This window comes from Alternaria conjuncta (assembly GCF_024043145.1).
Source record: "Alternaria conjuncta strain BMP 0040 chromosome Unknown scaffold_5, whole genome shotgun sequence".
Classification (NCBI taxonomy): Eukaryota; Fungi; Ascomycota; class Dothideomycetes; order Pleosporales; family Pleosporaceae; genus Alternaria; species Alternaria conjuncta.
In genome coordinates this window covers 908,097-930,392 of record NW_026250094.1, presented here as the reverse complement: position 1 = coordinate 930,392, position 22,296 = coordinate 908,097, and the positions used below count along the sequence as shown (strand labels likewise).

The 22,296-nt window shown below is 54.4% G+C and overlaps 10 protein-coding genes across 10 annotated transcripts; 5 read left to right on the top strand and 5 right to left on the bottom strand.

Annotated features, from left to right (window-relative positions):
• Window positions 1–320: 320 nt before the first annotated feature.
• Window positions 321–1,203, bottom strand: J4E85_003966 (uncharacterized protein; the record flags this gene model as incomplete). Its single annotated transcript, XM_051468229.1, is given in 2 exon segments — window positions 321–329; window positions 343–1,203. The coding sequence occupies 2 exon segments, from the start codon at window positions 1,201–1,203 to the stop codon at window positions 321–323; spliced, it is 870 nt and encodes a 289-aa protein (XP_051327821.1).
• A 484-nt stretch (window positions 1,204–1,687) lies between these two features.
• On the top strand, window positions 1,688–2,891 carry J4E85_003965 (uncharacterized protein; the record flags this gene model as incomplete). Its single annotated transcript, XM_051468228.1, has 2 exons — window positions 1,688–1,889; window positions 2,515–2,891. 2 exons carry the CDS (start codon window positions 1,688–1,690, stop codon window positions 2,889–2,891), a joined length of 579 nt encoding a protein of 192 aa, XP_051327820.1.
• A 609-nt stretch (window positions 2,892–3,500) lies between these two features.
• Window positions 3,501–5,567, bottom strand: J4E85_003964 (uncharacterized protein; the record flags this gene model as incomplete). Its single annotated transcript, XM_051468227.1, has 1 exon — window positions 3,501–5,567. The coding sequence occupies one exon, from the start codon at window positions 5,565–5,567 to the stop codon at window positions 3,501–3,503; it is 2,067 nt and encodes a 688-aa protein (XP_051327819.1).
• Window positions 5,568–6,710: 1,143 nt separating this feature from the next.
• On the bottom strand, window positions 6,711–7,822 carry J4E85_003963 (uncharacterized protein; the record flags this gene model as incomplete). The annotated part of the gene is made up of 2 exons (XM_051468226.1): window positions 6,711–6,749; window positions 6,800–7,822. The coding sequence occupies 2 exons, from the start codon at window positions 7,820–7,822 to the stop codon at window positions 6,711–6,713; spliced, it is 1,062 nt and encodes a 353-aa protein (XP_051327818.1).
• A 1,092-nt stretch (window positions 7,823–8,914) lies between these two features.
• Window positions 8,915–10,734, bottom strand: J4E85_003962 (uncharacterized protein; the record flags this gene model as incomplete). Its single annotated transcript, XM_051468225.1, has 2 exons — window positions 8,915–10,398; window positions 10,449–10,734. The coding sequence occupies 2 exons, from the start codon at window positions 10,732–10,734 to the stop codon at window positions 8,915–8,917; spliced, it is 1,770 nt and encodes a 589-aa protein (XP_051327817.1).
• A 509-nt stretch (window positions 10,735–11,243) lies between these two features.
• Window positions 11,244–12,589, top strand: J4E85_003961 (uncharacterized protein; the record flags this gene model as incomplete). The annotated part of the gene is made up of 5 exons (XM_051468224.1): window positions 11,244–11,331; window positions 11,389–11,495; window positions 11,557–11,729; window positions 11,778–12,177; window positions 12,227–12,589. The coding sequence occupies 5 exons, from the start codon at window positions 11,244–11,246 to the stop codon at window positions 12,587–12,589; spliced, it is 1,131 nt and encodes a 376-aa protein (XP_051327816.1).
• A 520-nt stretch (window positions 12,590–13,109) lies between these two features.
• Window positions 13,110–14,875, top strand: J4E85_003960 (uncharacterized protein; the record flags this gene model as incomplete). The annotated part of the gene is made up of 5 exons (XM_051468223.1): window positions 13,110–13,184; window positions 13,238–13,545; window positions 13,623–13,711; window positions 13,782–14,435; window positions 14,682–14,875. 5 exons carry the CDS (start codon window positions 13,110–13,112, stop codon window positions 14,873–14,875), a joined length of 1,320 nt encoding a protein of 439 aa, XP_051327815.1.
• Window positions 14,876–15,174: 299 nt separating this feature from the next.
• On the bottom strand, window positions 15,175–15,865 carry J4E85_003959 (uncharacterized protein; the record flags this gene model as incomplete). The annotated part of the gene is made up of 4 exons (XM_051468222.1): window positions 15,175–15,200; window positions 15,252–15,417; window positions 15,466–15,629; window positions 15,682–15,865. 4 exons carry the CDS (start codon window positions 15,863–15,865, stop codon window positions 15,175–15,177), a joined length of 540 nt encoding a protein of 179 aa, XP_051327814.1.
• Window positions 15,866–16,876: 1,011 nt separating this feature from the next.
• On the top strand, window positions 16,877–19,006 carry J4E85_003958 (uncharacterized protein; the record flags this gene model as incomplete). The annotated part of the gene is made up of 6 exons (XM_051468221.1): window positions 16,877–16,944; window positions 16,995–17,067; window positions 17,120–17,263; window positions 17,317–18,204; window positions 18,253–18,442; window positions 18,489–19,006. The coding sequence occupies 6 exons, from the start codon at window positions 16,877–16,879 to the stop codon at window positions 19,004–19,006; spliced, it is 1,881 nt and encodes a 626-aa protein (XP_051327813.1).
• Window positions 19,007–19,888: 882 nt separating this feature from the next.
• Window positions 19,889–22,140, top strand: J4E85_003957 (uncharacterized protein; the record flags this gene model as incomplete). Its single annotated transcript, XM_051468220.1, has 4 exons — window positions 19,889–19,966; window positions 20,013–20,069; window positions 20,116–21,424; window positions 21,473–22,140. 4 exons carry the CDS (start codon window positions 19,889–19,891, stop codon window positions 22,138–22,140), a joined length of 2,112 nt encoding a protein of 703 aa, XP_051327812.1.
• Window positions 22,141–22,296: the final 156 nt, after the last annotated feature.

Here is a 22,296-nt window from a genome sequence, read left to right as displayed (position 1 = left end):
CACTTACCAGACCCAAGGCGTACCGGCAACCTATACAGGCATTTTCTGTCAGGATGCTGACCTTTACGACTGGGTCAACATGGGTCGTTATACGATCGATAACTATGCGTTCCTTAACCCGTTCGCTGCCACTCCCCGTGCCTTCACTGCTGCGTTCGGCGACCAGCCTTCCCCAAGCACTGTCGCTACAAGCGTTGTTCAGACGACTTCGACTGCTACCAACACTGCGTTTGCTCCTGTTAGGCCTGCGGCGACTACTACAGTCTCTTCCGCCTCTGCCACTAGCACACAGACAAACATCGCTACTTCCACATTCCCGGTCACCAGTGCTGTTACACAGACCTTCACTGTCTGCCCGACATCCATTCGACCGAGTTCCTCTAGCTCTTCTCCAGCACCCATTGTGCCATCGTCTTCCCGATCATCCTCCATTCCGGCTGTACCATCATCGTCGGCACAAGTGTCTACTACCACCACGGTCGTCATGTCGACAGTCACGCCAACGCCGAGCTCAATCTCTTCACCTTTCTCTGTCCCGTCATCAAGCTCATCTGCTTCGCCTCCTCCTATCCCCTCGCCGAGCTCGTCCTCAATCGCGTCTTCCATTCCCTTGCCAAGCTCATCCGCCGTACCAGTCCCGAGCTCATCTTCTACACCTTCCGCGATCCCTTCGCCAAGCTCAGCCTCTGTTGTCACCACCACAGTGGTAAGCGTCACTACGGCTACTCCATCGAGCTCCGCTTCCATCGTGTCGCCCTCGTCCGCTTCTTCCAGCTCATCCGCTTCACCGTCTCCTATCCCATCGCCCTCTTCAGCCTCCGTCGCTACTACCACCGTCCTAAGTGTGACTACGGTTACTCCGACACCGAGCTCCATTCCGGCCGCATCATCCTCGGCCGCTTCTTCTAGCTCATCTGCGCGCCTATCATCCAGCTCTGCTTCCTCGAGCCCTGCATCGGGCCCCGCTTCTTCAAGCGCTGCGTCGAGCTCAGCAGCCTCCACCCCTGCTTCGAGCTCCGCTTCTTCAAGCCCTGTATCTACCCCAGCCGCTTCAACTCCTGTCTCGAGCTCAGCCTCTTCAAGCCCTATCTCGAGCGCAGCTTCTTCAAGCCGTGTTTCCAGTTCTGTTTCTTCAAGCCCGGCTTCAAGCTCAGCCTCTTCCAGCCCTGCTTCGTCAAGCCCTGCTTCCAGCTCTGTTGCCATCACTTCAAGCTCTGTCACCCCCACTTCAGTCAGCGCGTCGCCATCTGCGTCTGCCTTGTCCTGCCCCGCGAGCGATGGTGCCACGTTCACCACCCCTCAAGGAGACTTCGTCGTCGAGTGCTTCATCGACCGCACTAACTCCGATATCGGTGTTGCGCCTGGTAACCCTGCGAACTATGAGCAGTGTATCCAAGCTTGCGGAGCTACTTCTGGCTGCCAGGCCGTTTCATACCTGCCAAACGGCCCTTGCTACTTGAAGAGCGGTGTCGGTGCGCCTAGGTCCAACGGTGGTGTCTGGGGTGCTAGGATTGCATCAGTTCCTGTGTCTTCATCTTCTTCGATGATCGCTTCTTCTGCAGGCGCTTCCTCTCAATCAGTCGCCACGACCACAGTTGTCAGCACCACAGTCGTCACCGCAAGTTCATCTTCCAGCCCTGCTGCCAGTTCAGGCGCTAGTGTTTCTTGCCCTGGCTCCAACAACTCCATGGTCACTGTCAACGGCATGCAATATCTAGTCGAGTGCGGTGCCGACTACCAGGGTGGCGATATTCCGGGCCCAATGAGCCCGACCTACCCCAGCTCCTACGAGGGCTGCTTGGCAGACTGTTCTACCACTTCAGGCTGTGTCGCTGCCAGCTACATTATTAACGGTCCTTGCTACCTGAAGAGCGCAGCCAACGCTGCTGGTTCGAACAGCAACATTATTGGTGGAAGACTGGTCCGCAGCATCTCAACTAAGTCGGCAACTAGTGCTTCTTCGGCGGCACCTGCCTCTTCCTCTGCGGCCGCATCCTCGATGACACCTGCCTCTTCGTCTGCTGTCGCTTCTTCGTCTGCGGCCGCATCCTCGGCGGCACCTGCCTCCTCGCCCATGGCTGCTTCCTCATCCGCGGCAGCCTCCTCGCCTGTGTCTACCTCATCCCGTGTTTCCTCTTCTGTCTCCTCTTCTTCTTCGGCAGTAGCAGCAAGCTCAGCTCCAGTCACTTCAGCTGCGCCCGCTCCCGGACCCTCTACCGTTACTGTCACTACGACGATCTCCAACACAGCATACCAGTGCGCATGCACACCTGCTAGCGTCTTCGCTGCACCATCAAGCACCCTTGCTGCATCATCGAGTGCTCCTGCTGCATCATCGAGCGCTCCTGCTGCGAGCCCAACAGGCGCTACTAGCTGCCCTGGTTCCAATGGCTCAATGGTCACAACGTCATGTGGCGCAGTATATGCTGTCGAGTGCAGCTCTGACCGCTTCGGCAATGACCGTAATTTCCCCTGTTCATCGTTACAACGCACACAAGTTAATATTGTATCTAGTTGAAAACGGTCTCGTGTACACCGACACTTACGAGCAATGTCTCCAAGCCTGTGACAACACTACTGGCTGTGTCAATGTTTCCTGGGTCATTGGCAAGCCTGGTGCTTGCTACATGAAGGGAAGCATCGGTGACGTCCGCGTTAACTCGAACATCATTGGAGGACGCAAGCTCTCCGGCTGCTCCACCTTCAAGCTTCACCGCAAGCGCGTCGCGTTTGCCGCTCCCAAGGTGAAGCTGAACAAGCGTGCCGCGGTTGACGACTCCAAGGCGAAGTTGGAGAAGCGTGCTGGCTTCTTCGGTCCTGACTTCACATTCACTCAGGCTCAAGTCACTGCGACTTCGACGGCCACAGCCAGGACTACCGTTACCACGTAAGTACTGTATTCCTTGCTTCCGTCATGCACTCGCTTATCAATTATAGTACCTCGACACCCGTCTCCGGTACCGCTACAGCGACGGTTTTCACTCTTGCCTCTGCTACGATCACCTCCACCACCAGCGTGCCTACCACTGTCTTCAACACCGTCAGCGTTACCACCTGCCCGACTGCTTCCCCCACACTCTGAGCATCGGGATCTCGCTCCTGATACATGCAGACACCGTCGAATGGATCTCACTGGTCAACGCTAGCCAAGCCAATCGTAGGGCTTGTCGTCACACGATAATATCAACTATCGTCGCTCTTTAACACACGTATCGGCACTGTTCGGTGTTTGCATAGGGTGTGTCTCAATAATAGAAACAGTAGACAGTTCAATAAAAGTTCTTGTTTCCTTGAACAAACATGCGCTTCGCTGCTATGACACGTAAACTACATGGTCTATAATTCGTCTGATAAACATTACCTCAAAACCTTGCGCTCGTCATAACTTCCTCCAGACACCCGACAAAGAGAATCGAAACAAAGCTTGTACACATCGAAAGTCGACGAGCGATTACCAACCACTCGCCGAGACAGCGTTCCCATAACGCCCGCTCAATTAATCATGTCAAAATCCTCGGACTTGTCACCACCCCACCCGCCGTCCCGAACACCGGCTCCAGCCTCACACCACCAAAACTCCATCCATCCACAAACACACCATCTTCATACTTCTTACTAACAATAAACCCCAACGCCCCGTCCAATCCCACACTAACCTCGATATCCCCCTCAATCTCCGCCCACCCCTTCCCCTTGAGCTCCTCATACCGTCTCGACCCGACCCTAACCCTCACCGCATCCGGATGCAACAGCACACTCCCCACATCCGGCGTAATCTTGACATCTACATAGCGCTGCGAGAAGGTCGACGGATCAAACGGTTTCCCGACACTGAAGACAAGATCTCGAGGTGGCGTATGCGTGCTATTGTGGAAGGAGACGAGGAATTGGACTTTGTATTTGCCCTGCGGTATGCCTGTTTTTATCGTGCGGAGACATATGTTGTCGGCTTTGATGCATTGGTATACGGCGGCTTCTTCGCGGCGGCCATCGTGGTCCAGGTCTTCGGCTACGGGGAAGATGCGTTTGAGGCGGCCGGTTGCGTTGTCAAGGGCAAGTCCGCTTTCGCCACTGGGCGAGAGGTCGCGGTATTGAGACATGTGTGGTATATCGTCAAGGTGCGGGGAAACGCCTAACGGCATACCCGTTTTAAAATCAACCTGCGCGAGTTGGAAGGACGAATCAAGGAGGCCGCGTCCGGTCATGCCTAGACGGAAGTGGGAAGCGCTTATTTCGAATTTTGGAGGTAATGCGGAAAGTTTGGCCATGCGTTGGCCGAAGTCTTTGGCGGACCGTATTTGCTCACCGTCATTCATGTAGAGTTCGGTTAGGGAGGCCATTTCGTCTTCTTTCATCCATTGTTCGAGGCTGACGTCTGCGAGGCCGCGGTCGACGTCGAAGCGGAAGTATTTGGTGTCGGAGTTGTTGTACATGCGCTTCATTTCGTTGTCGACGCGTGCGGTGCTTGTTGCCATGCCCGTGAGCGCGCTGGCTATGGAGATGTCTGTTCCAAGGCCGAAGGGCAGCCACGATGCCATTTTCTTTACGCTGGGGATGCTTTGTAGGCCGGTGCCGACGGAGACTATGACGCCGATGGAGCGGCCTTCCCAGAGTGCTTTTGCCGCGTAGTCGACTTCTGCGCATGGGTTGTTGAAGCCTACGCCGCCGTCTAGATAGGTAACTTTAGGCGTGCCGAATTGCATCTCTTCGAAGAAGGTTGGTGCTGCAGATGTAGCTCTTAGCGCTTCCCAGATTCTCGTCGTCCGGTCATTGGGATCGTAGGTAGACAGTATTCGGGGAAGGCCCAACGCGTTCTTGAGGGAAGTAAGTACAAAGCCGCGGCACCCCTTTGCGTTTGCCTTTTTGTGAACTGATTGCCGGTGATGCAGCTTCCAAGTAGCGCTTCGCATTGGCTTTCGCGGGCCGAAAGGACTGTCGCCAAAGAGTGTAGACAGATTCTTCGTGCTATCGACACTTTCAGGAGGGCCTGATTCCAACGAGCATAGCGAGTTCTTGAGTGTGCCGACCGGACTCTCTGTGATTACCGGCGCTGGCGGCGCATCTGCCCAAATGCTGTCTCTGGGTAGATCAGCCGCTTCATCCACTTCTTCAAAAAGCGCCTCATCCCACATCAGTTCATCTGGATCGAAGCCGAGGTCTTTCAATGCAGACTTGATGGCATTTGCGAGAACGGCACCGGAAAACCGACTTGCTCCTGTGGGGATCTTCATGCCAAAAGCCTTTATCGATCGATCGTGCTTGAATATTTGCTCTGCTAATTTACTGTATACAGCGATGCAGGTTTTGCAATCGAGTCGCAATCGTGACAGCATGATGGCTATTATGCCACCCGTTGATGTGCCTCCAATAAGGTCGAAGTAGTCGCACGGTTTTAGCGGTTCGTGGTCGTTCATGGCTTTCCTTCCTAACCTCTTCTCTTCCAAGGCTATGTTCTCCATCAGGTTTTGAAGTACCAACAGAGACGACAGGCCCCGTACACCCCCTCCATCTAGCGAGAGCAAGCGCAGCGGCGCGTTGTCATTTCTCTCTGTGTTCGAGGATTCCATGGTTGTTGGCGCCGAGAAAGGCAACAGATGTCGGTGTCGTCAGTATCAGTTTCTGGCGATCCGGGATTCTCGTGAACGGTGATGGTATACGGTGTTTCAAATACAGTCGCGAGACGTTTGCTTGTGAGTGTAGGATACTGCACTGAAGTTGTCGAGTCAAACACTAAACCCGCCTCCGACTCATACGCATGACTGGCACAAGGCGGCCTCTTCCAAATCGATACGTGTTACAGTGGCAACGACGAGGCGTGAGTCAGATGTTGAGTCGTCTGCAGAAAGGTCCCAAGGCTGCCTACAAGGCTGCGCTTTGAGGTATGAAACAAATGACGTGCCACCAGGGCAGAAACGCGATCTCAGAATGCTACTAGAAAATCATCGAAAACCACGGGAAGTGGGAACAAGCTTCCTATAAGTCCTGTGCCACACACCCCACATAACTACAGTTTGATGTGCTGTTCAGCGTCAATGCGAACATGGAGAACGCTCGAAGCATACGGGTATCCATTTGGGGGCCATCTTACGCGCCTGCTTAGCCTATGGTGGCTAGGTCAGGCCCACCTTTACACGAAACAGGGCTACGCGCTGCGCCACGACGGATATGCGGCGCAGGCGGTCTGGATATAGCACAGACAGTGTACATTTACCTTGGGAGTTCATGTGTTGCGAGTTGCATCTCCAAAAGGAGTAAAGTTGGTGAACAAATATCAGGTGGCGGGTGCAGCGGGGAGAAAAGGCAGCTAAGGCCTGGTGAGGCTGTCTGCTGCGCTTGTCAGATGTGTCAACCAATCACTAGCGCCGCACGAGGGGGCTGCGTGCTATCAAGGTCAGCTGCCATGCGCGGGTGATGTAAGCTCTGCATGCGTGCAGCTGAGGCTCCGCAGCACGACAGGGTGCGCCGCTCGCTCGCTCAGAGACGTCGACGAAGATTATGTTGGAATCAAACCAGGGCTGTAGTGCCCTGTGCTCTATTAGATTACAGTGTATACCCATATGTTAAAACGCTTGTGACCGTGAATGCAGACCGTAAATGCAAATCGGTTTCTAAATGCGCCCATATATCCAAACCCGGGGTATTATAATCAGATGCCGTGTGACGCCATGCATGCCCTCGTCTTGAAGTCGTTAAGTCATAAATCGTGATCGTTAAAGTCGCTCTGCAGCGCGGAGTCCGCTAGTCATATTCTACGCCAGGTTAGTGAGTGCTGCGTGGAAGGTGCGTTGGCAGAACTTACAAGTAGTTTTGCGCGGTATGCTTCCCAATGTTGGTCGTAAATTTGTTGCAGCATCATGTCCGACTCCTTCGCTCTTAGTGTGCGAAGAGTCTCCATTTTGGGACTGTCCTTCCTCCTCAACTTTTGCCTGGGGACGTAGATCGGGGAAGGCGAGGGCTTGATGGTCCAATGAGACGGCGGGAAATAACTTAGCGACTGCGAGCGAGTGTGTGTTGTTGGCACCATTGGAGAGCCAGGTGGTGACGTGGCAGGTGTTGATGGGCTCGACGCAGAGAGACTGGCCGCTTCGGAGAAAACAGATGGCGATGGCGATGAAGTCGCAGAGCTGTTGGAGATGACGGGTGACAGTACTATCGGCGATGGGGGTTCCACAGGAGCGAATCGGGTGGGACCGGGTCGTCGCGCACTTCCCTTGCCAGAAAGTGGTGATGGTCTTTTGATGTCGACAACACGGGGGGTCCTCTGCGGAGTCGCGAATTGCGACTTGGTGGTTTTCGCTTTTGGGTTCGGCGTGGTGTTGGGTTCCTTACGTGGCAGCGCTGGTGACGTGGGCTCCTTGGTGGTGGTGTGGGCCGATTGCGACGATCGCACTCCCTCTCCGCGCGACAACGGCGATGGCTTTCTTTCGGCGGCAACAGCGCGTCGCACCTTGGATGGCAGCGTGTTCCTCCTGCCGAACAAAGGTGTCGGGCTTTTGACGATGTCGTCGGCGTTGAACTGGAAAGGCTCGGATGGGCGAGATGGTAGCGATGGTCGGACGGATTGTGACGGCAGCGAGTTGCTCCTGGCGAAGAGGGGCTTAGGGACCAACTCGGTTTGTCCTCCAAAGTGGAACATGGGCGGTCCTTTCATCTCCATCTCTGGGTTCTCCGGTTCCTTTGGTGGCGTCGTGGGCGGCGATGTTTTGCATTTGTACTGATAGAAGACGCGATGCGGATTGCGTCGCGGAACGGGGGGTGTTTTGCATAGGGTCAACGTCTCGTCCAACAACACGTCGAGATCCTCCTCCATCTTCCTTTTCATAGTAAACGCGATCCGGTGGTAGTCGATGTTGCAGCCCCGGCAGTGCGAAGCGAAATGGATAAGTAGGTGATGAGGCGTAAGCAAGCGAGACGGGTGTCTATTCCTGACACAAAGCTGAAGGTTCCATGGGAGTGTTAGGGGAAAAGGAACGGATCACCCGCCTCCTCTACAAAGTTAATTAGTCGGTCAGGTCCTTGATTCCGTGCGCAACACGCGAGCGAGCGCTAGACGTCATTGGACAAGCCGCTGGCGCTGCAACTTGCGGTAAAGCTGGCTGGATGCGATCGAAGGTTTGCCAGCGTGGCTAGGACCCATAACCCTGCATCCTCATTTTAAAATGCCCCACGACGCGGGCGATCACGCGCAAGTCCCAACAGTCTCTCTCAGGTGAGGGTATGCAAGTAATCCGACGTGTGCATTTGCGGTATGGCGCTGATGGGGTCATGGAGATGGGATGAGTGAGCATCGTCTTATGTTGTGCCTGCATGGCTGCTCGTCATCGCCGCGCGACTGGACGGACAAACCGGGCGCTAGGGGCCAGACCCGGTAACGCCTTCCCCAGCAGTGTACCTCGCGATCGAGATCCAACGGTATTCGACGTCAGGCATCATGTCATACCACATGCGTCGCCCGCCATGACGGATAGCAGCACGCTGAAGTCGAGATTGAAGTCATAGAGATGACCTGCTTCGGAGTCTTACGGCTCAGGAGAGCAGGTTACGTAGTGTCACCACATTCAGCACGGAGTCCAGGCTCATCGGGATGCCTCCGATCAAGCTTCAGCATGGCAAGGGTAGGATGCATGCCCCAGGGTGGTGTTGTGGTCTCAGCTTCTCAGTGACGCTGCTTGCCCAGCCAAAGACGGTGTGTAAACTTGTATCCTCATTCATGCGGAGAGCGCATCTCATATTATCCACTATCGTACCGCCATATTACAATCATGTATTCTTCAAAAACGTCAACGTCGTGCAAGTACGACTGAAAGTAGCATGACCTTCGCCTTCTAGATGCAAACATAAAATGCAACGCCTGGTATCAACCGTGAAAATGCAATAAGAAACCACCATCCAAGCTCAGCCAGCCTCAAATGCATTAGTCAAGTTCGCCCGAGAACGTCTGTCGACGCATTGCCGGGGTCCCGATGTTGTTGAGCGGGATGCCGAAGTCGTCTTCTTCAGCCCAGTCAGCATCATCATCTGACTCCCAAGCGCATGGAATCTTCTCAGCGCGGCGTACGCGGTATGTGATAAATCCGAACCCATTTGAGATGCTCGTAGCGATACGGAGCATGACGGATACCAGGTGTGCGGGCGGCCCCAGAACAAGCTCACACGTCTTGCTCACCAAGGCATTTGTGAAGTCTCTTCCTGGGTTGTGCTTGGGTGGACAGAAAAGGTTCTGCGCTGGAGGCATGGGAGAGAAGGCACGTCTTTGTGAAGCGCCTGTGAGCTTCCTCATGCGGATGGCATCCGGTGGTGTAGGTATGTCTATGCTAGCACGCCCGAGGCTGTCATCGTCGGAATCGCTCATAAGCGGTGGTGTCGAAGGTGCTGATGACGGCCGTCCATCGATCGAGAGAACCGCGGACGGATAGTATGGGGCTGTAGGCGTCACAGGTGCGGATGCATCAGTACGTTCGTTGGACGGGGCGCGGACAGTAACCTCCGATATCTGACGTCGGTGTATTGAACGGCCCCTGGGCTCATCTTGCTGCTTGGAAAAGGCTTGTGCCCATGGGTTCACAACATCAGCCTCAGCATCTAGGAATTTGGGAGAAGGACTTCGTGGAGTAGCAGTATCCAGAGAGTAGAACGAGTCTGCGCTTGAGGCCAGACTCAAGGCATCCGAAATCTGACGTTCCAGTATGGGCTTTTCAGCCTCGGTGGGTTGCTTTGCTGCTGGGGACTCGATTATACGTTCCATGGCCGATACCGATTCTCTCCTGGGCGCTCGGATGGGCGCCGTAACTGACCGCAGGCCTTGAAACATGCTGGCGCGTTCCGCTACCGAGGGGCGACGTTGAGGAGATCTGGATAGGAGGGGCTTTGGTGCTGTTCTCGCCAAAGGGGTCTCGGGTGCGGCTGGCACTATTTCGCTACTGTCAGTACAGACGCTCGACCGGTCGTCCTCTTCATTTGAAGAAGTGGTACCAGTCTCTGAGCTTATAGTACCAGCAGTAGAAGGCCGAGAGCCATGTTGCTGCGGAACCCAGGTCTTGTCCATAACCCACTTCTTTGCCTGTCCTGAGGGCTTCCTCTTGATCGTCTTGCGTGGGGGGCTCTTTGGGCGCTCGAGCTCTGCGACGACCTCGAACCCGCGCGCAAACGGACACTGCGTCCTTTCGTACTGCATGACTTGAGCCAATACTGACTTGAATTGCGTGATCTTGTCCTTGTCCTCGTCCGTCTCATAGGGGAGCTCGATGCGATAGTACGAGTCCTGGCGTACGCGCAGCACGAAGACGGACTGGTTGTCGACAAGCCATATCTGAGACCTGGGAAAGATGGTGTGCAGGAGATTGCCGCTGTTCAGGAAGGAGACGTTGGAGGCTGTCACACGATAGATACGGAGAGCGCCTGTGATAGGTTAGACAAGTTCCAGCCCGGTGACACATGGGATGGCATACCGACTGCGAGTGTGCGCTCTGTAGGCGTCTTCCATGCTATCGGATGCGCTGCGTCACCTGAGCGGGAAGGTGACAGGCGCCGAGCGGGCCCAGCTGTTGTGAAGGAGAAGATCTTCGAGTTGGAGCACACAAACAGCGTCTCTATGCCATCGGCGCTGTTCGCAGACGGTGCAGGCACCGACGTAGTCCTCCGTGCAGTGCGCGCGGGCAGTGTGAAGCTGCGCCTCGAGTTGCTGGGGTTGAGAGCAGACGGCGCGTGCTCAGGATGCTGGGATGAAGCCGGCATCGTCATAATAGACTTCTTATAGGGGCATTGCTATCCCGGCAGGGCGAGGTCGAGGTGAAGGATCCCACAGAAGACAGCGGCCGGCGCTTGGTGAGAGTATTACAAGTGTTAGTGCGGAGATGGGGGGTGATGGAGAGGCTGAAGGGATTGGAAGTCCCTGGCTTCGGAACGCTACGCGCTTTGGCCACAGGGACGACTTGGAGTTTCAACCTGATCAGCGGATCGTCTGAACCCCGCGCGCGTCCAGTTGCCAGTTATGCCGCCGGTGTGAGATGGGACGCTGCAGATGGGTGCGTGTTTTGTTGGTGCGACGGCATCCCCTATCAACAACGCGTTACTTGCTTTGTTTGCGACGCGCTGCGCTACGACGGGTCCGTGGGGAGCTGTCAGTACGTCATGGGCTCCGCCAGTTCGCAGGCGTTCGCACACGACCTCTACGTGGACGCAATCCACGTTTGCTGCGCCGAAAGCAACACCAGACTGCCTGAGCCTCTGTCGAGCTTGCCAACATGGACAAAATCGACATGTCCCAGTTCGACGTGTCCAACTTCGACCCCAACGCCATCCTGCGGGGAGCCCAGCTTACTCTGGTTGGCGGTAAGTCGAGGCCATCATGGTATCGTGAGTGACAGCTCCATCCTAACACCGCCGCAGTCAATCGAGCTCTCCAGAACCCGGGTCTCTTCACTTCGGACCACTACCGTCAGGCTGCTATTGCTGTAGCTGCAGGCGTCGCCATCCGCATCATCGTCGCGATACCCGTACGTCTCAATCATTCACGGATGCCCTATGTCACGCAAACATTACCTCTAACATGGCCAGATTGTCGGCGTCAGAGTGCTACTATGGATCCTCTCTCTCTTCGTCAACATGGACCATACGAGCATGGACGAGAGTGTCGTCAACGGCCTCCACTTCCTTGAGCACACCGTCCTCCAGGTGCCCTTCTTCCTCATGACCATGATGCGCTACGTCACACCTACTCTGGATCGCATGTAGGCACGCTCGTAGCCGGTTTGAGATCTAGCTGACAACGTCTCCAGGTTCATGGACTCCCTCCGTTGGGTCGACGAGACGTACGTCCAGAAGCACAAGAGCGAAGACCCCCACAACCTCCGCGCCATGTACTACCCAAACCTCGAGAAGTACCCCGACCACGCACCCAAGCCCGAGAAGGAGAAGAAGCCAATCAAACAGGCTATAATGCTATATGCGACAAAACAGGGAAGGAAGGCGGCCATTTCTCTGGCAGTACTGGCATTATCTTACGTTCCATATGTAGGACGCTTCGTGCTGCCCGCTGCCAGTTTCTACACGTTCAAGAAATCGGTGGGAACCCAGCCCGCAGCAGCCATCTTCGCGGGATCACTGCTGTTCCCACGCAGATACCTGGTCAGCTTCCTGCAGGCTTACTTCTCATCACGAACTCTTATGCGAGAGCTGGTGAGCATCTCCTCAGCGAACTCCACATTCAACTGACTAATTTAAACAGCTTGAGCCCTACTTCACACGCGTTCGGTACAACAAAGAGCAAAAGAAGCTCTGGTTCAAAGACCGAGCTGGTGTGCTCTTCGGTTTCGGGCTAGGCTTCTACATCTTTGTCAAGATACCCCTCGTCGGTGTCCTCATCTACGGTCTCGCCGAAGCGTCCACGGCATACCTCATTACAAAGATCACAGAGCCGCCGCTTCCGCCCACCGAAGCCGACAAGTTCAAAGAAGAGTCACTGCGCTGGAAGAACAAACACGAGTTCCTCAATCTGCCATGGCAACACATGGACGAATACAACCTCGCAATGCACAAGCCCAAGATCCAATCCGAAGTCCGTCAAACACCACGAAAGACGTTCAGCTAGTCTGCGATGACGCCTAGACACGGGATGACAATGTCTATGCGAGCGGAAAACTGCCGCTCAACATGACGAACACACAACCTCGCACCTTAGAAAACGAACCGCAGCTAGTACATGCGCCGTCGGCAATCAGGTATATCTAGTTGTCACGCTATCCGGCCGCTGTACGATGATGGTTCCATTATGACTATACCCCGCAGTGGGGTCAACACGTCCCGTTGTGGTAGGTAGCTTACAGCTCCTTCCGATCATACGTAACGTAACAGCGCCGTATCATCGAGCTTATCAACCACCTTGTAGTAATAGTTGGTGGATATGGGTTTCGGCCTCGTCCTCGGCACGTATCTATTCGTCCCAGATAACAATTGATAGGTTGAGAGTTACTCTTTCCCCGCGTCTGTTGGCTTCATATACGTGACTTTCCCCTCTCGCGACCGGACGCGTCTGCCCTTATTGTCTAACTTGCAGATTGTTTTTTTCTGTTCCTCTTAACTCCCAAGCTTGATACACTTCAAAACTCAACATGGGCAAAGAAGGATTAAGATACGCGGCCAAGGTCTCGCTGGACAAACCGGCATCGGAGCAGGAATGCCTGCACGTACGTTAAATGCTCGCAACCCCAAAGTTGATCTCCAAAGATAACACGTGTAGAATCGCTGGCATCCCGAGAACCCCTCCTATGGCTCTATCAAACCTGGTGAAGCCGTCAAGATCGAATGCGTAGATTGGACAGGCGGTCAAATCGGCAACAATGACTCAGCAGATGACATCCGTGACGTTGACCTTACCAAGATCCACTACTTGACTGGGCCCTTTGACATCGAAACTGCGGAGCCTGGCGACGTGCTGGTAGTTGATATCCAAGATGTACAGCCGCTAGAAGACCAGCCATGGGGTTTCACGGGTATATTTGCGAAAGAAAACGGTGGAGGGTTCCTGGATGAGCTTTACCCGGAACCGTAAGTTTGCAAGACGAATATCGCGATTCGAGGAAAAAATGGAAGCAGAGAAGACATGAAGACTAACGCACATACAGTGCAAAGGCTATTTGGGATTTCGAAGGCATCTTCTGCAGCTCCCGCCACATCCCTGGTGTTCGATTCGCAGGCCTAATTCACCCCGGCAGTAAGCAAATGTTCCACCCACCTTCTGTCCCAATCGAACACAAGACTGATCGCATTATCCACAATCTCAGTCCTAGGCTGTGCCCCTTCCGCCGAAGTCCTCGAAACCTGGAACACGCGCGAAGCCGAACTCATCTCGACGCACACGCACCTGGACCGCATCGTTGCACAACCACCACAGCCCCAAAACGCCCACTCCGGCTCCGCCACAGGTTCCGTGAAGGACAAAATCGCGAAAGAAGGCGCTCGCACGATCCCAGGACGTCCTGAACATGGTGGAAACTGCGACATCAAGAACCTCTCCCGCGGCTCCAAAGTCTTCCTCCCTGTCCACGTACCCGGTGCGAAGTTCAGCGTAGGAGACCTACATTTCAGCCAAGTAAGCTCTTCCCATCCACCCCCACAAACTATCCTGAACAGAACACCCCGAACTAACAACCCTCTCCCTCTCCTCAAGGGCGACGGCGAAATCTCCTTCTGCGGCGCCATCGAAATGGCAGGCGTCATCACCATCAAATTCAGCGTCATGAAGGGTGGCATGAAGCAGCTCGACATGAAGAGTCCCATTTACATCCCTGGTCCTGTGGAGCCGCAGTTTGGTCCTGGCAGGTATATCTACTTTGAGGGGTTTAGTGTGGATGAGAAGGGCAAACAGCATTATCTTGATGCTACGGTTGCGTATCGTCAGACTTGCTTGAGGGTGATTGAGTATTTGAGACGTTTTGGTGAGTTTACTTCTTTTCTGGGTCTGTTTGCTTTTGCGAAGCTTTTGTGGGTTGGCCTGTGTTAGCCTGCCCTGGTGAAGTTCGAGGCTCATGTCTCGTTTGGTACCTCCAGCGTTCTTGATTCCTTGGCATTGGCTTTTTCGTTTGGAGCAGAGATTGGTTGTCGTGTTTGTAGCGATGGGGGTTGGTTTTGAGTTTCGAGACGCTTGAGGTTTTCCCGAAAATTAGTCACTGACTGAACTGCAGGCTACAGCGACTACCAGATCTATCTCCTGCTCTCGTGTGCCCCGATTCAGGGTCATATAGCTGGTATTGTCGATATCCCCAACGCCTGTACGACCATCGGACTACCGATGGACATCTTCGACTTTGACATTAGTCCCCAGCTTCCGGCGGAGAAGCGCGATCTTGGGACGTGCGCGTTTGCTGGAAAGAAGTAGATGGTGTGTTTGTGTTGGTCTATGTGTGCAGAGCGTGTAGAGGGTTTGTGGGTTAAGTCTGAGGTTAGCGCAGGGTGTCCAGACTGCTTCGTTTTGCTGTCTGATTCAGTAGAATGTCACCGTATTCGAAGCAATCTCATAAACATGATGTGTTATATTGATCATCGGTATAGGGAAGATGGGGTATCCAATCTCCTCTGCGATAGACATCGTAGGGCATTTTTGAGACTGCAAGCAGACTGTGGTCGTCGTAGCGAATATTCATCCTAGCATCTATCTGCAAACGTGTCGCGGGTCGTCTATAGAACCTTGTCTGCCGCAGAGACTGTGTCTTTTTAGCAAGCTGCATTCGCTATTAATTAGTAGGGACTCATACCATTCAAGCCTGTGTTATCAGGCTCAACGTGCGCTGCTTTGACGGCACCGTTTTCGATGACCAAGGCATATCGCTTGGAGCGGTCACCTCCGAAGATGGATGCACCGTCGAAAGAGAGGTCAAGGGCCTTTGTGAAGCTCAGGCTGGGGTCACCGAGGAAGCGGATCTAGAGAGGTCAACAGGGTGTTTTCTCATTGGAGTGCAAGGAACTCACACCGCTGGAGCCAGATGGATCAAGCATCTTGCCCCATGCTTTCATGACAAAAGGGTCGTTCACAGAGACAACAAAGACTTTCCCGGCATCCTTCAGCTTTGAGGAGTTGATGTAGCCCGGGATGTGGTTCTCAGAGCACGAGGGCGAGAAGGCAGCCGGAACGCCTTTGCCATTGTCAAACACATGTTCACTCAGTCGACGCTAGGGGAAGTTTACCGATAATCACACCCTTTCCGGACAACTCGTTGGCCAGGTTCACCTTGTTACCTGGCGAACCCTCGACGAGGTCAACGCTGGGCAGCTTGTCACCGACATTGACGAATGCAGGTGCCGAGGCGTGGAACAGACGTCGACCGGCGACTGGACGAACTAGGGGTAGACGGCGGGCGGTAGCGAACATGGCGTGTATGCAGGTAGAGGTGCGTGAATGTGGGCGTGTGTGAAGAGAGCACGTGTGCACTTGGTGGTGGTGAGGCACTGGTGGTGGGGGTATTTCGGTCGGAAGACGGCAGGCGCGCGCACCGGCCGCGTCCCACTTGACGTGTGCAGCCTGTCCCCGAAGTATGCAATATCGGAACACATGGCAGCATCGTGTCCATAAATAAGAGCTGTATATGCAGGTTGGTCTCGAGTGCAGCAGCAAATTGCGGATAATGATACTGACCCATTCGACCCACACCGGTACTAGCGCAGCCCAACTGCACGCTTGCTGCTGTATGCCGATCGTGCCTCAAGCCGGTGGTGAATCGTCAACGGCGTAATCAGTGGGGACATGGGTTGCAGAAACACGGAAACATTGGCTGGGACAGCCACGCCCAGCGTACCATGGTCGCCGAAAAAGGACTGCAGGTACTATGGCCGCGCTCGCGATGTGTGTGCGGTGTGGAAACGGGGTGCGACTCAGTCTGCTCATGGCCGTGTCCCGTGTCCTGTCATAGCAGCAACCCCCTGGCTCGTCTCCTCGGCACGTCGCCCGCTTGGCTTGCTCCTAGCGCATGCTCGACTGCATTCCTCTCGAGCCCAGTGTTAACCTGCTTTAGGCCCGTTTAGCTCCCAAGTGCCCGCGCAGAGGTGCCCATGTCTCCCTGTTTCTTACACTTGAAGGTTCCAGATCTCGTCCATCGCCCTCCGTCCGCCTGCAACACGGCGCGCCCTTTTTGGGAAATTTCGTCATCGACCATCCACCACCGATCCGCCCCCGGCCAAGCAAAAGTTTAAACCACTCCAACGCGCAACCGGAACCTTGCGCACCGTCCCCCGTAGCTCCATCGCGGTCGCCTCCACTGGTGAAGACTGTGACTGGGTTTCAGCAGACCCTTAGGCATCCATTCGACTATCTGGGTGCCGTCGCGCATCAACACGGATCACCACCAGCGGCATCTACGCCCACGGCGCAGCCCAATTCACCATCATGGATCCCAGCCAAGCCGGTGGGGGAGGGTCCAACAACTCCAGCGACTTTGTGCGCAAGCTGTACAAGTAGGTTGACGCGCCCATGCGCGCTGTGCTTCGCGCTGAACCTCATCTAGGATGCTGGAGAACGGGAGCGACGAGAGTGTAGTACGATGGGGAAATGACGGCGACAGTTTTGTCGTCCTGGAAGTATGCGCCTCGGGCCTTCAATATCGTGGCAGACTTGCTGACCCAGGAACAGAACGAGAAATTTACAAAGCACATCCTCCCCAAGCACTTCAAACACAGCAATTTCGCCAGTTTTGTCCGCCAGCTGAACAAGTACGATTTCCACAAAGTCCGTCACAATAACGAAGAAAATGGACAGTCACCGTACGGGCCTGGAGTATGTGGCATCCCTGGATACGTCTGCGGGTATCGTGGCTAACAGCCCCATAGGCCTGGGAGTTCAAGCACCCCGACTTCAAGATGAACAACAAAGACGCGCTCGACAACATCCGTCGAAAGGCCCCCGCGCCGCGAAAACCCAACCAAGCCGCCGCGGAAGAGTTTGCGCCCTCGCAACAGATGGACATGGTTAGCGGACAGCTGATGGCCACGCAAGCTCAACTGCATGCGCTCGAGAGTCGCTACAGTGAATTGAGCATCCACCATTCCATGCTCTTGCAAGAGGTCATCGGGCTACAAAAGACGGTTGTCAACCACGAGCATGTCATGCAGCAGATCATGACTTTCCTACACGGCGTTGATGCGACGCAAAGGAGGAACAGCAAGCTCGTTTTCCCCAACGGCACCGACTCGCAGAACGGCAGCATGGAGCCCGCCGCAGCCAACGATGACGATAACCCCGCTTCTCCATTGCAGCACGCTTCTAAACTTCTAAGCGAAACAAACGCAGATGCTATGCTGAACCCCCGAAACCTGGAGCAGATGAACGAGATCACCATGCGGATGAACGGCACTTTGACAACCCCACCACCAGATATCGCGCGAGCAACACTGCGACCGACGAGCCGCGGACCGCCATCAGCAACTTCGACCAACTCAATGCGTCTCGAAAACCTCGATAACCTCGTTTACCCTGTCGGTTCCAACCAAGGTATTGACCCCATGTACAGCGAGCACATCAATAACATTCCCTATGCTGCCCCGCCCAAAGCAGTAGAATCCAGCGAACCCAGAATGCCAGAGCCAAAGAGGAAAAATGCTATTCCAGATCCAGGATGGATTCGACCGCCTCAGATTCTGCTCGTTGAGGATGACCCCACGTGCCGTCGAATTGGAAGCAAGTTCTTGTACGCTTTCCACTGCTCCATCGATAGTGCTGTAAGTCATCTACTCTCGTCGTTTGTACGCCATGCTAACTGAACCCAGCTCGATGGTCTGGAAGCTGTCAACAAGATGAACGCTGGCTCAAAGTACGACTTGGTCTTGATGGATATTATCATGCCAAACCTGGACGGTGTATCAGCATGCCACTTGATTCGACAGTTTGACACTACACCGATTGTTGCTATGACTTCTAATATCCGAAGCGACGACATCTCCATGTACTTCCAGCATGGTAAGAGAAATTTGTTCATTCTCAGTCTCTGTACTAACATCTCCAGGTATGAACGATGTTCTCCCCAAGCCTTTCACTAAGGAAGGTCTTCTACACATGCTAGAGAAGCACCTTGTTCATCTCAAAAAGCCAGTCGCTCAGGCTGACGGAACCATGGTCGCGCCCCAGCCTGTGCAAATAGCGCGTCAATTGGTGCTCAAAGAGGAAGATTCTCCAGCTAAATCTCCACAGACGGTCAGCAACTGGAACTCACCCAACCAAATGCCGGGCGTCTCTCCTGTAGGCAGCACGGTCCCGGACGATTTTGCGCAAGCAATGCGAGGTCAACCAGTCCAACACCCAGGTCCATATGGTGTGAACCCCATGCACGGGAACATGGGATACAGTACCTCACCACACATGCAAATGCAACAGCAGCAACAATCACAACTAGCGCCGGGTCATCGCCGTCAAGTCTCGGAGATATCTGGAGGCGACGATATGAACAATCCAGCGAAGCGTCAACAAATGTACCCTCCCCAAATGCCACAGCAGATGGGGTCCATGCAACCACGCCCACGTTGATAGCAGGTGCAACTATACGTTCAGGCGGTCTCGCCAATCAAGCCTCACAACGAATGTGATGCAGCCACCTCTTACAGGATGACAGGTGTTGAGCATATGTTGTACTGCTGGACAAAGGCAATCCAGCCATTTTCAGGGCCGGTAGTCGTGATCGGCTCTTGTATCTACAGGAGAAAAAGGTGCAAGAATAGGATAGCTCAGGGAGCTGTCTGTCAGGGTATTTTAGGACCTGCAAGTCTGAGGCGTTCAAGGTCATCTATCCATTGTATCAGGTCTGGGTTGGACGGTTGCTAGAAAAATACCCTACTTGCTAGATAAACAATTATATTCTTCTCTCGAATATAGGGAGGTCAAAGTAGCCAACGTCAAGGATATCTATACTACTTATTTTTCGCACTTGCCTCATTGTGGGCTGTCTTGAAAAAACTGATGATTTACTCATGTCTCTGGATATCAGAAATCTCTGACAGCAGCTACTGACTCTAAAGCTGTTCGTGTAGAGCTACAGGTCTCGCTTTGCATGCCAATCTTGGTCATTCCCTTCAGGTGCAAGTGTCGTCGCAATAAGCATTTCCGAGCACATGTCTGCCCTGGTGGTCCAGACCTTGATAGCCAGCCCAGAAGGCCGCGCACGAGCATGTTCGAGAATCATGCGCAGCGGCTTACCCGCAGAGCCACCCCGCTAAAGGATCTGAGACGTGACGGAGACCCGAAGATCTGGTAGGCGTGGTGGTCCCTGGTCGGGGGCTTGTGACTCAGCGGTGGTGGTCAGTTAGTGGGAGCTTTTTGGAAGTCGTAGGCCAAACCCCTCCACGTGCACCACGAATCTAGAATTCCAAGCGCCCCTCGAGCTTTTGCGCAACACACTACCCAAAAGTGAAGATGCCACCGAAAGGCAAGAAAGGCCAAGACAAGGGCAAGTCCGGCGAGGAGGAGCGCGATGAGCCGCTGCAGGCTGTGGTAGGTTGCGCAACCCAACTGGTCGCGAATTATGCTAACCTGGTAGATACTCGCGGATCCTTTCGAGACACGCTTCAGTCCCTTCACACTCGAGCACCCAAGAGTACGCATCCCCCGACTATTGCCAGCCGCCCGCTGACGCCTGCTAGTGTCTTCTGCCCCTCGCGAATACCCCGCTCATCGAGTACACGTTCGAGTTTCTCGCCAATGCCGGCGTGGAGGAGGTCTTTGTATACTGCGGCGCACACAGGGAACAGGTTGAAGACTACATCAAGGCCTCGCGATGGTCCTCCAAATCGTCACCCTTTTCGCGACTGGAGCTGATCCAGTCGACGTCGCATTCCATCGGTGATGCGATGCGAGATCTGGACAGCAGAGGCCTGCTGGTTGGCGACTTTCTCTTGGTCTACGGCGATGTGGTCAGCAATCTGCCCCTCGAGTCTGCACTCGCAGCGCATAGGGCGCGGCGGGCCAAAGACAAGAACGCTATCATGACCATGGTGCTACGCGAGGCAGGCGCGACTCACAGGACGAAAGCCCAAGGCACAAGTCCCGTCTTCGTGATTGACCCGCAGAAAGACAGATGCCTACACTTCGAACAGATGCCGAACCGAGACCAGACGCACTACCTCTCCATCGACCCCGAACTGCTCTCCACCCACCAGGAGCTCGAAGTCCGCCAAGACCTGATCGACTGCGGCATCGACATCTGCACACCCGACGTGCTTGCGTTATGGAGCGACAACTTTGATTTCCAAGCGCCTCGCAAGGGCTTCCTACACAGCGTGCTCAAAGACTACGAGCTCAACGGCAAGACCTTTCACACACACATCATCTCAGATCACTACGCGGCAAGAGTACGGAATCTCCACGCATACGAATCGGTCAGTAAGGATATCGTCTCGCGATGGGCATACCCGCTGTGTCCGGACAGCAACCTCGTTCAAGGACAGTCATATCGGTTACAGAAGGGCAACACATACAAAGAGGAGGGGGTCATACTTGCGCGCGACTGTGTCATCGGGCCAAAGACAGTCATCGGTCGGGGCACCAGCATAGGCGATAAGAGCGTCATCACCAACAGCATCATCGGGAGGCATTGCCAGATTGGCCGGAATGTCAAGATTGACGGGGCGTACATTTGGGACTACGCCAGCATAGCAGACGGCAGTACGGTTACCAAGGCCATCCTCGCAAATGAGGTTTCTATAGGGCGCAGATGTACCATCGAAGCTGGTGCTCTGATCTCATATGGGGTCAGCATCAGCGAGGGTATGACAATACGAGGAGAGCACAGAATTACAAGGGCAAAGCGGAGACGGGAACAAGGAGAGGAGGTTGTCCGTGGCGATTCAGACCCTGCGATAGTTGGCGAGAAAGGCGACGGCTTCGAATTCCACGACTCGGACGAGGATGATGAGGACGAGCTGGTGGACGGTCTGGCCACCAAGGGCTCAAGTGAGTGCATTGTCATCAGCAACTACCTACATTCGCTAACAGAGATAGTGTACACTTTCTCGAACGAGTCAATATCCACAATCAACTCGGATTCAGAAGCAGACATGATGGGCATGGAACGCCACGACAGATCTGCGACGAGTAGTTTCCTGTCTGTGGGCTCAGCCGACAGTCAACACGCGGCAAACTTCGATCACGACGCGTCTGCAAGTATCTACGATTCGCTAGTCGAGGGCCATGAATCAGCCAACATCCAACTGGAACTCACAGCCCTCCGCATGAGCACAAACGCGTCGGACCACCAAGTCAGACGCGCAGTCGTCTCATCCTTCGTCAAGCGTGTCACCCAGCTCACCAAGTCGGGCGAAGCGATCAAGAGTGCCGTCGCGCAGGTCTTTGGACAGCACAAGGAGCTCATCGACCGCTCCATCTTCGACAAGAATGCTGAAAGCAAGACGGATCAGATCGACTTTATGCTGCTACTCCAAGCCGACCTATGCAACAAGGAGAACGGCGATGCGATTCTGCTGAGCGCATCAACAAAGCTCGTCGAGTTGGACTCGATAGAAGAGGATGGCATGATACAATGGTGGGAAGACGACAAGAGCACCGAGAACGCGGACATGGAGAAGGTGAGGGAGAAGACGAAGAGCTTGATCGACTTCTTGCAGCAGGAGAGTGAAGACGAGAGCGAAGAGGAGAGTGACGAGGATTAGTGATGGCTACAACACGGTAGAGGTCCGGTATATCAGGGACACTATTGTAGCAGATATTCAAGCCCGCGAGTCTACGTGGAAAAGCAATGCTAGCATGAATTCACGAAAGTCTATGTCGGTGGCCGGTTTCATGTGAGAGCATAGGCGACACCATTA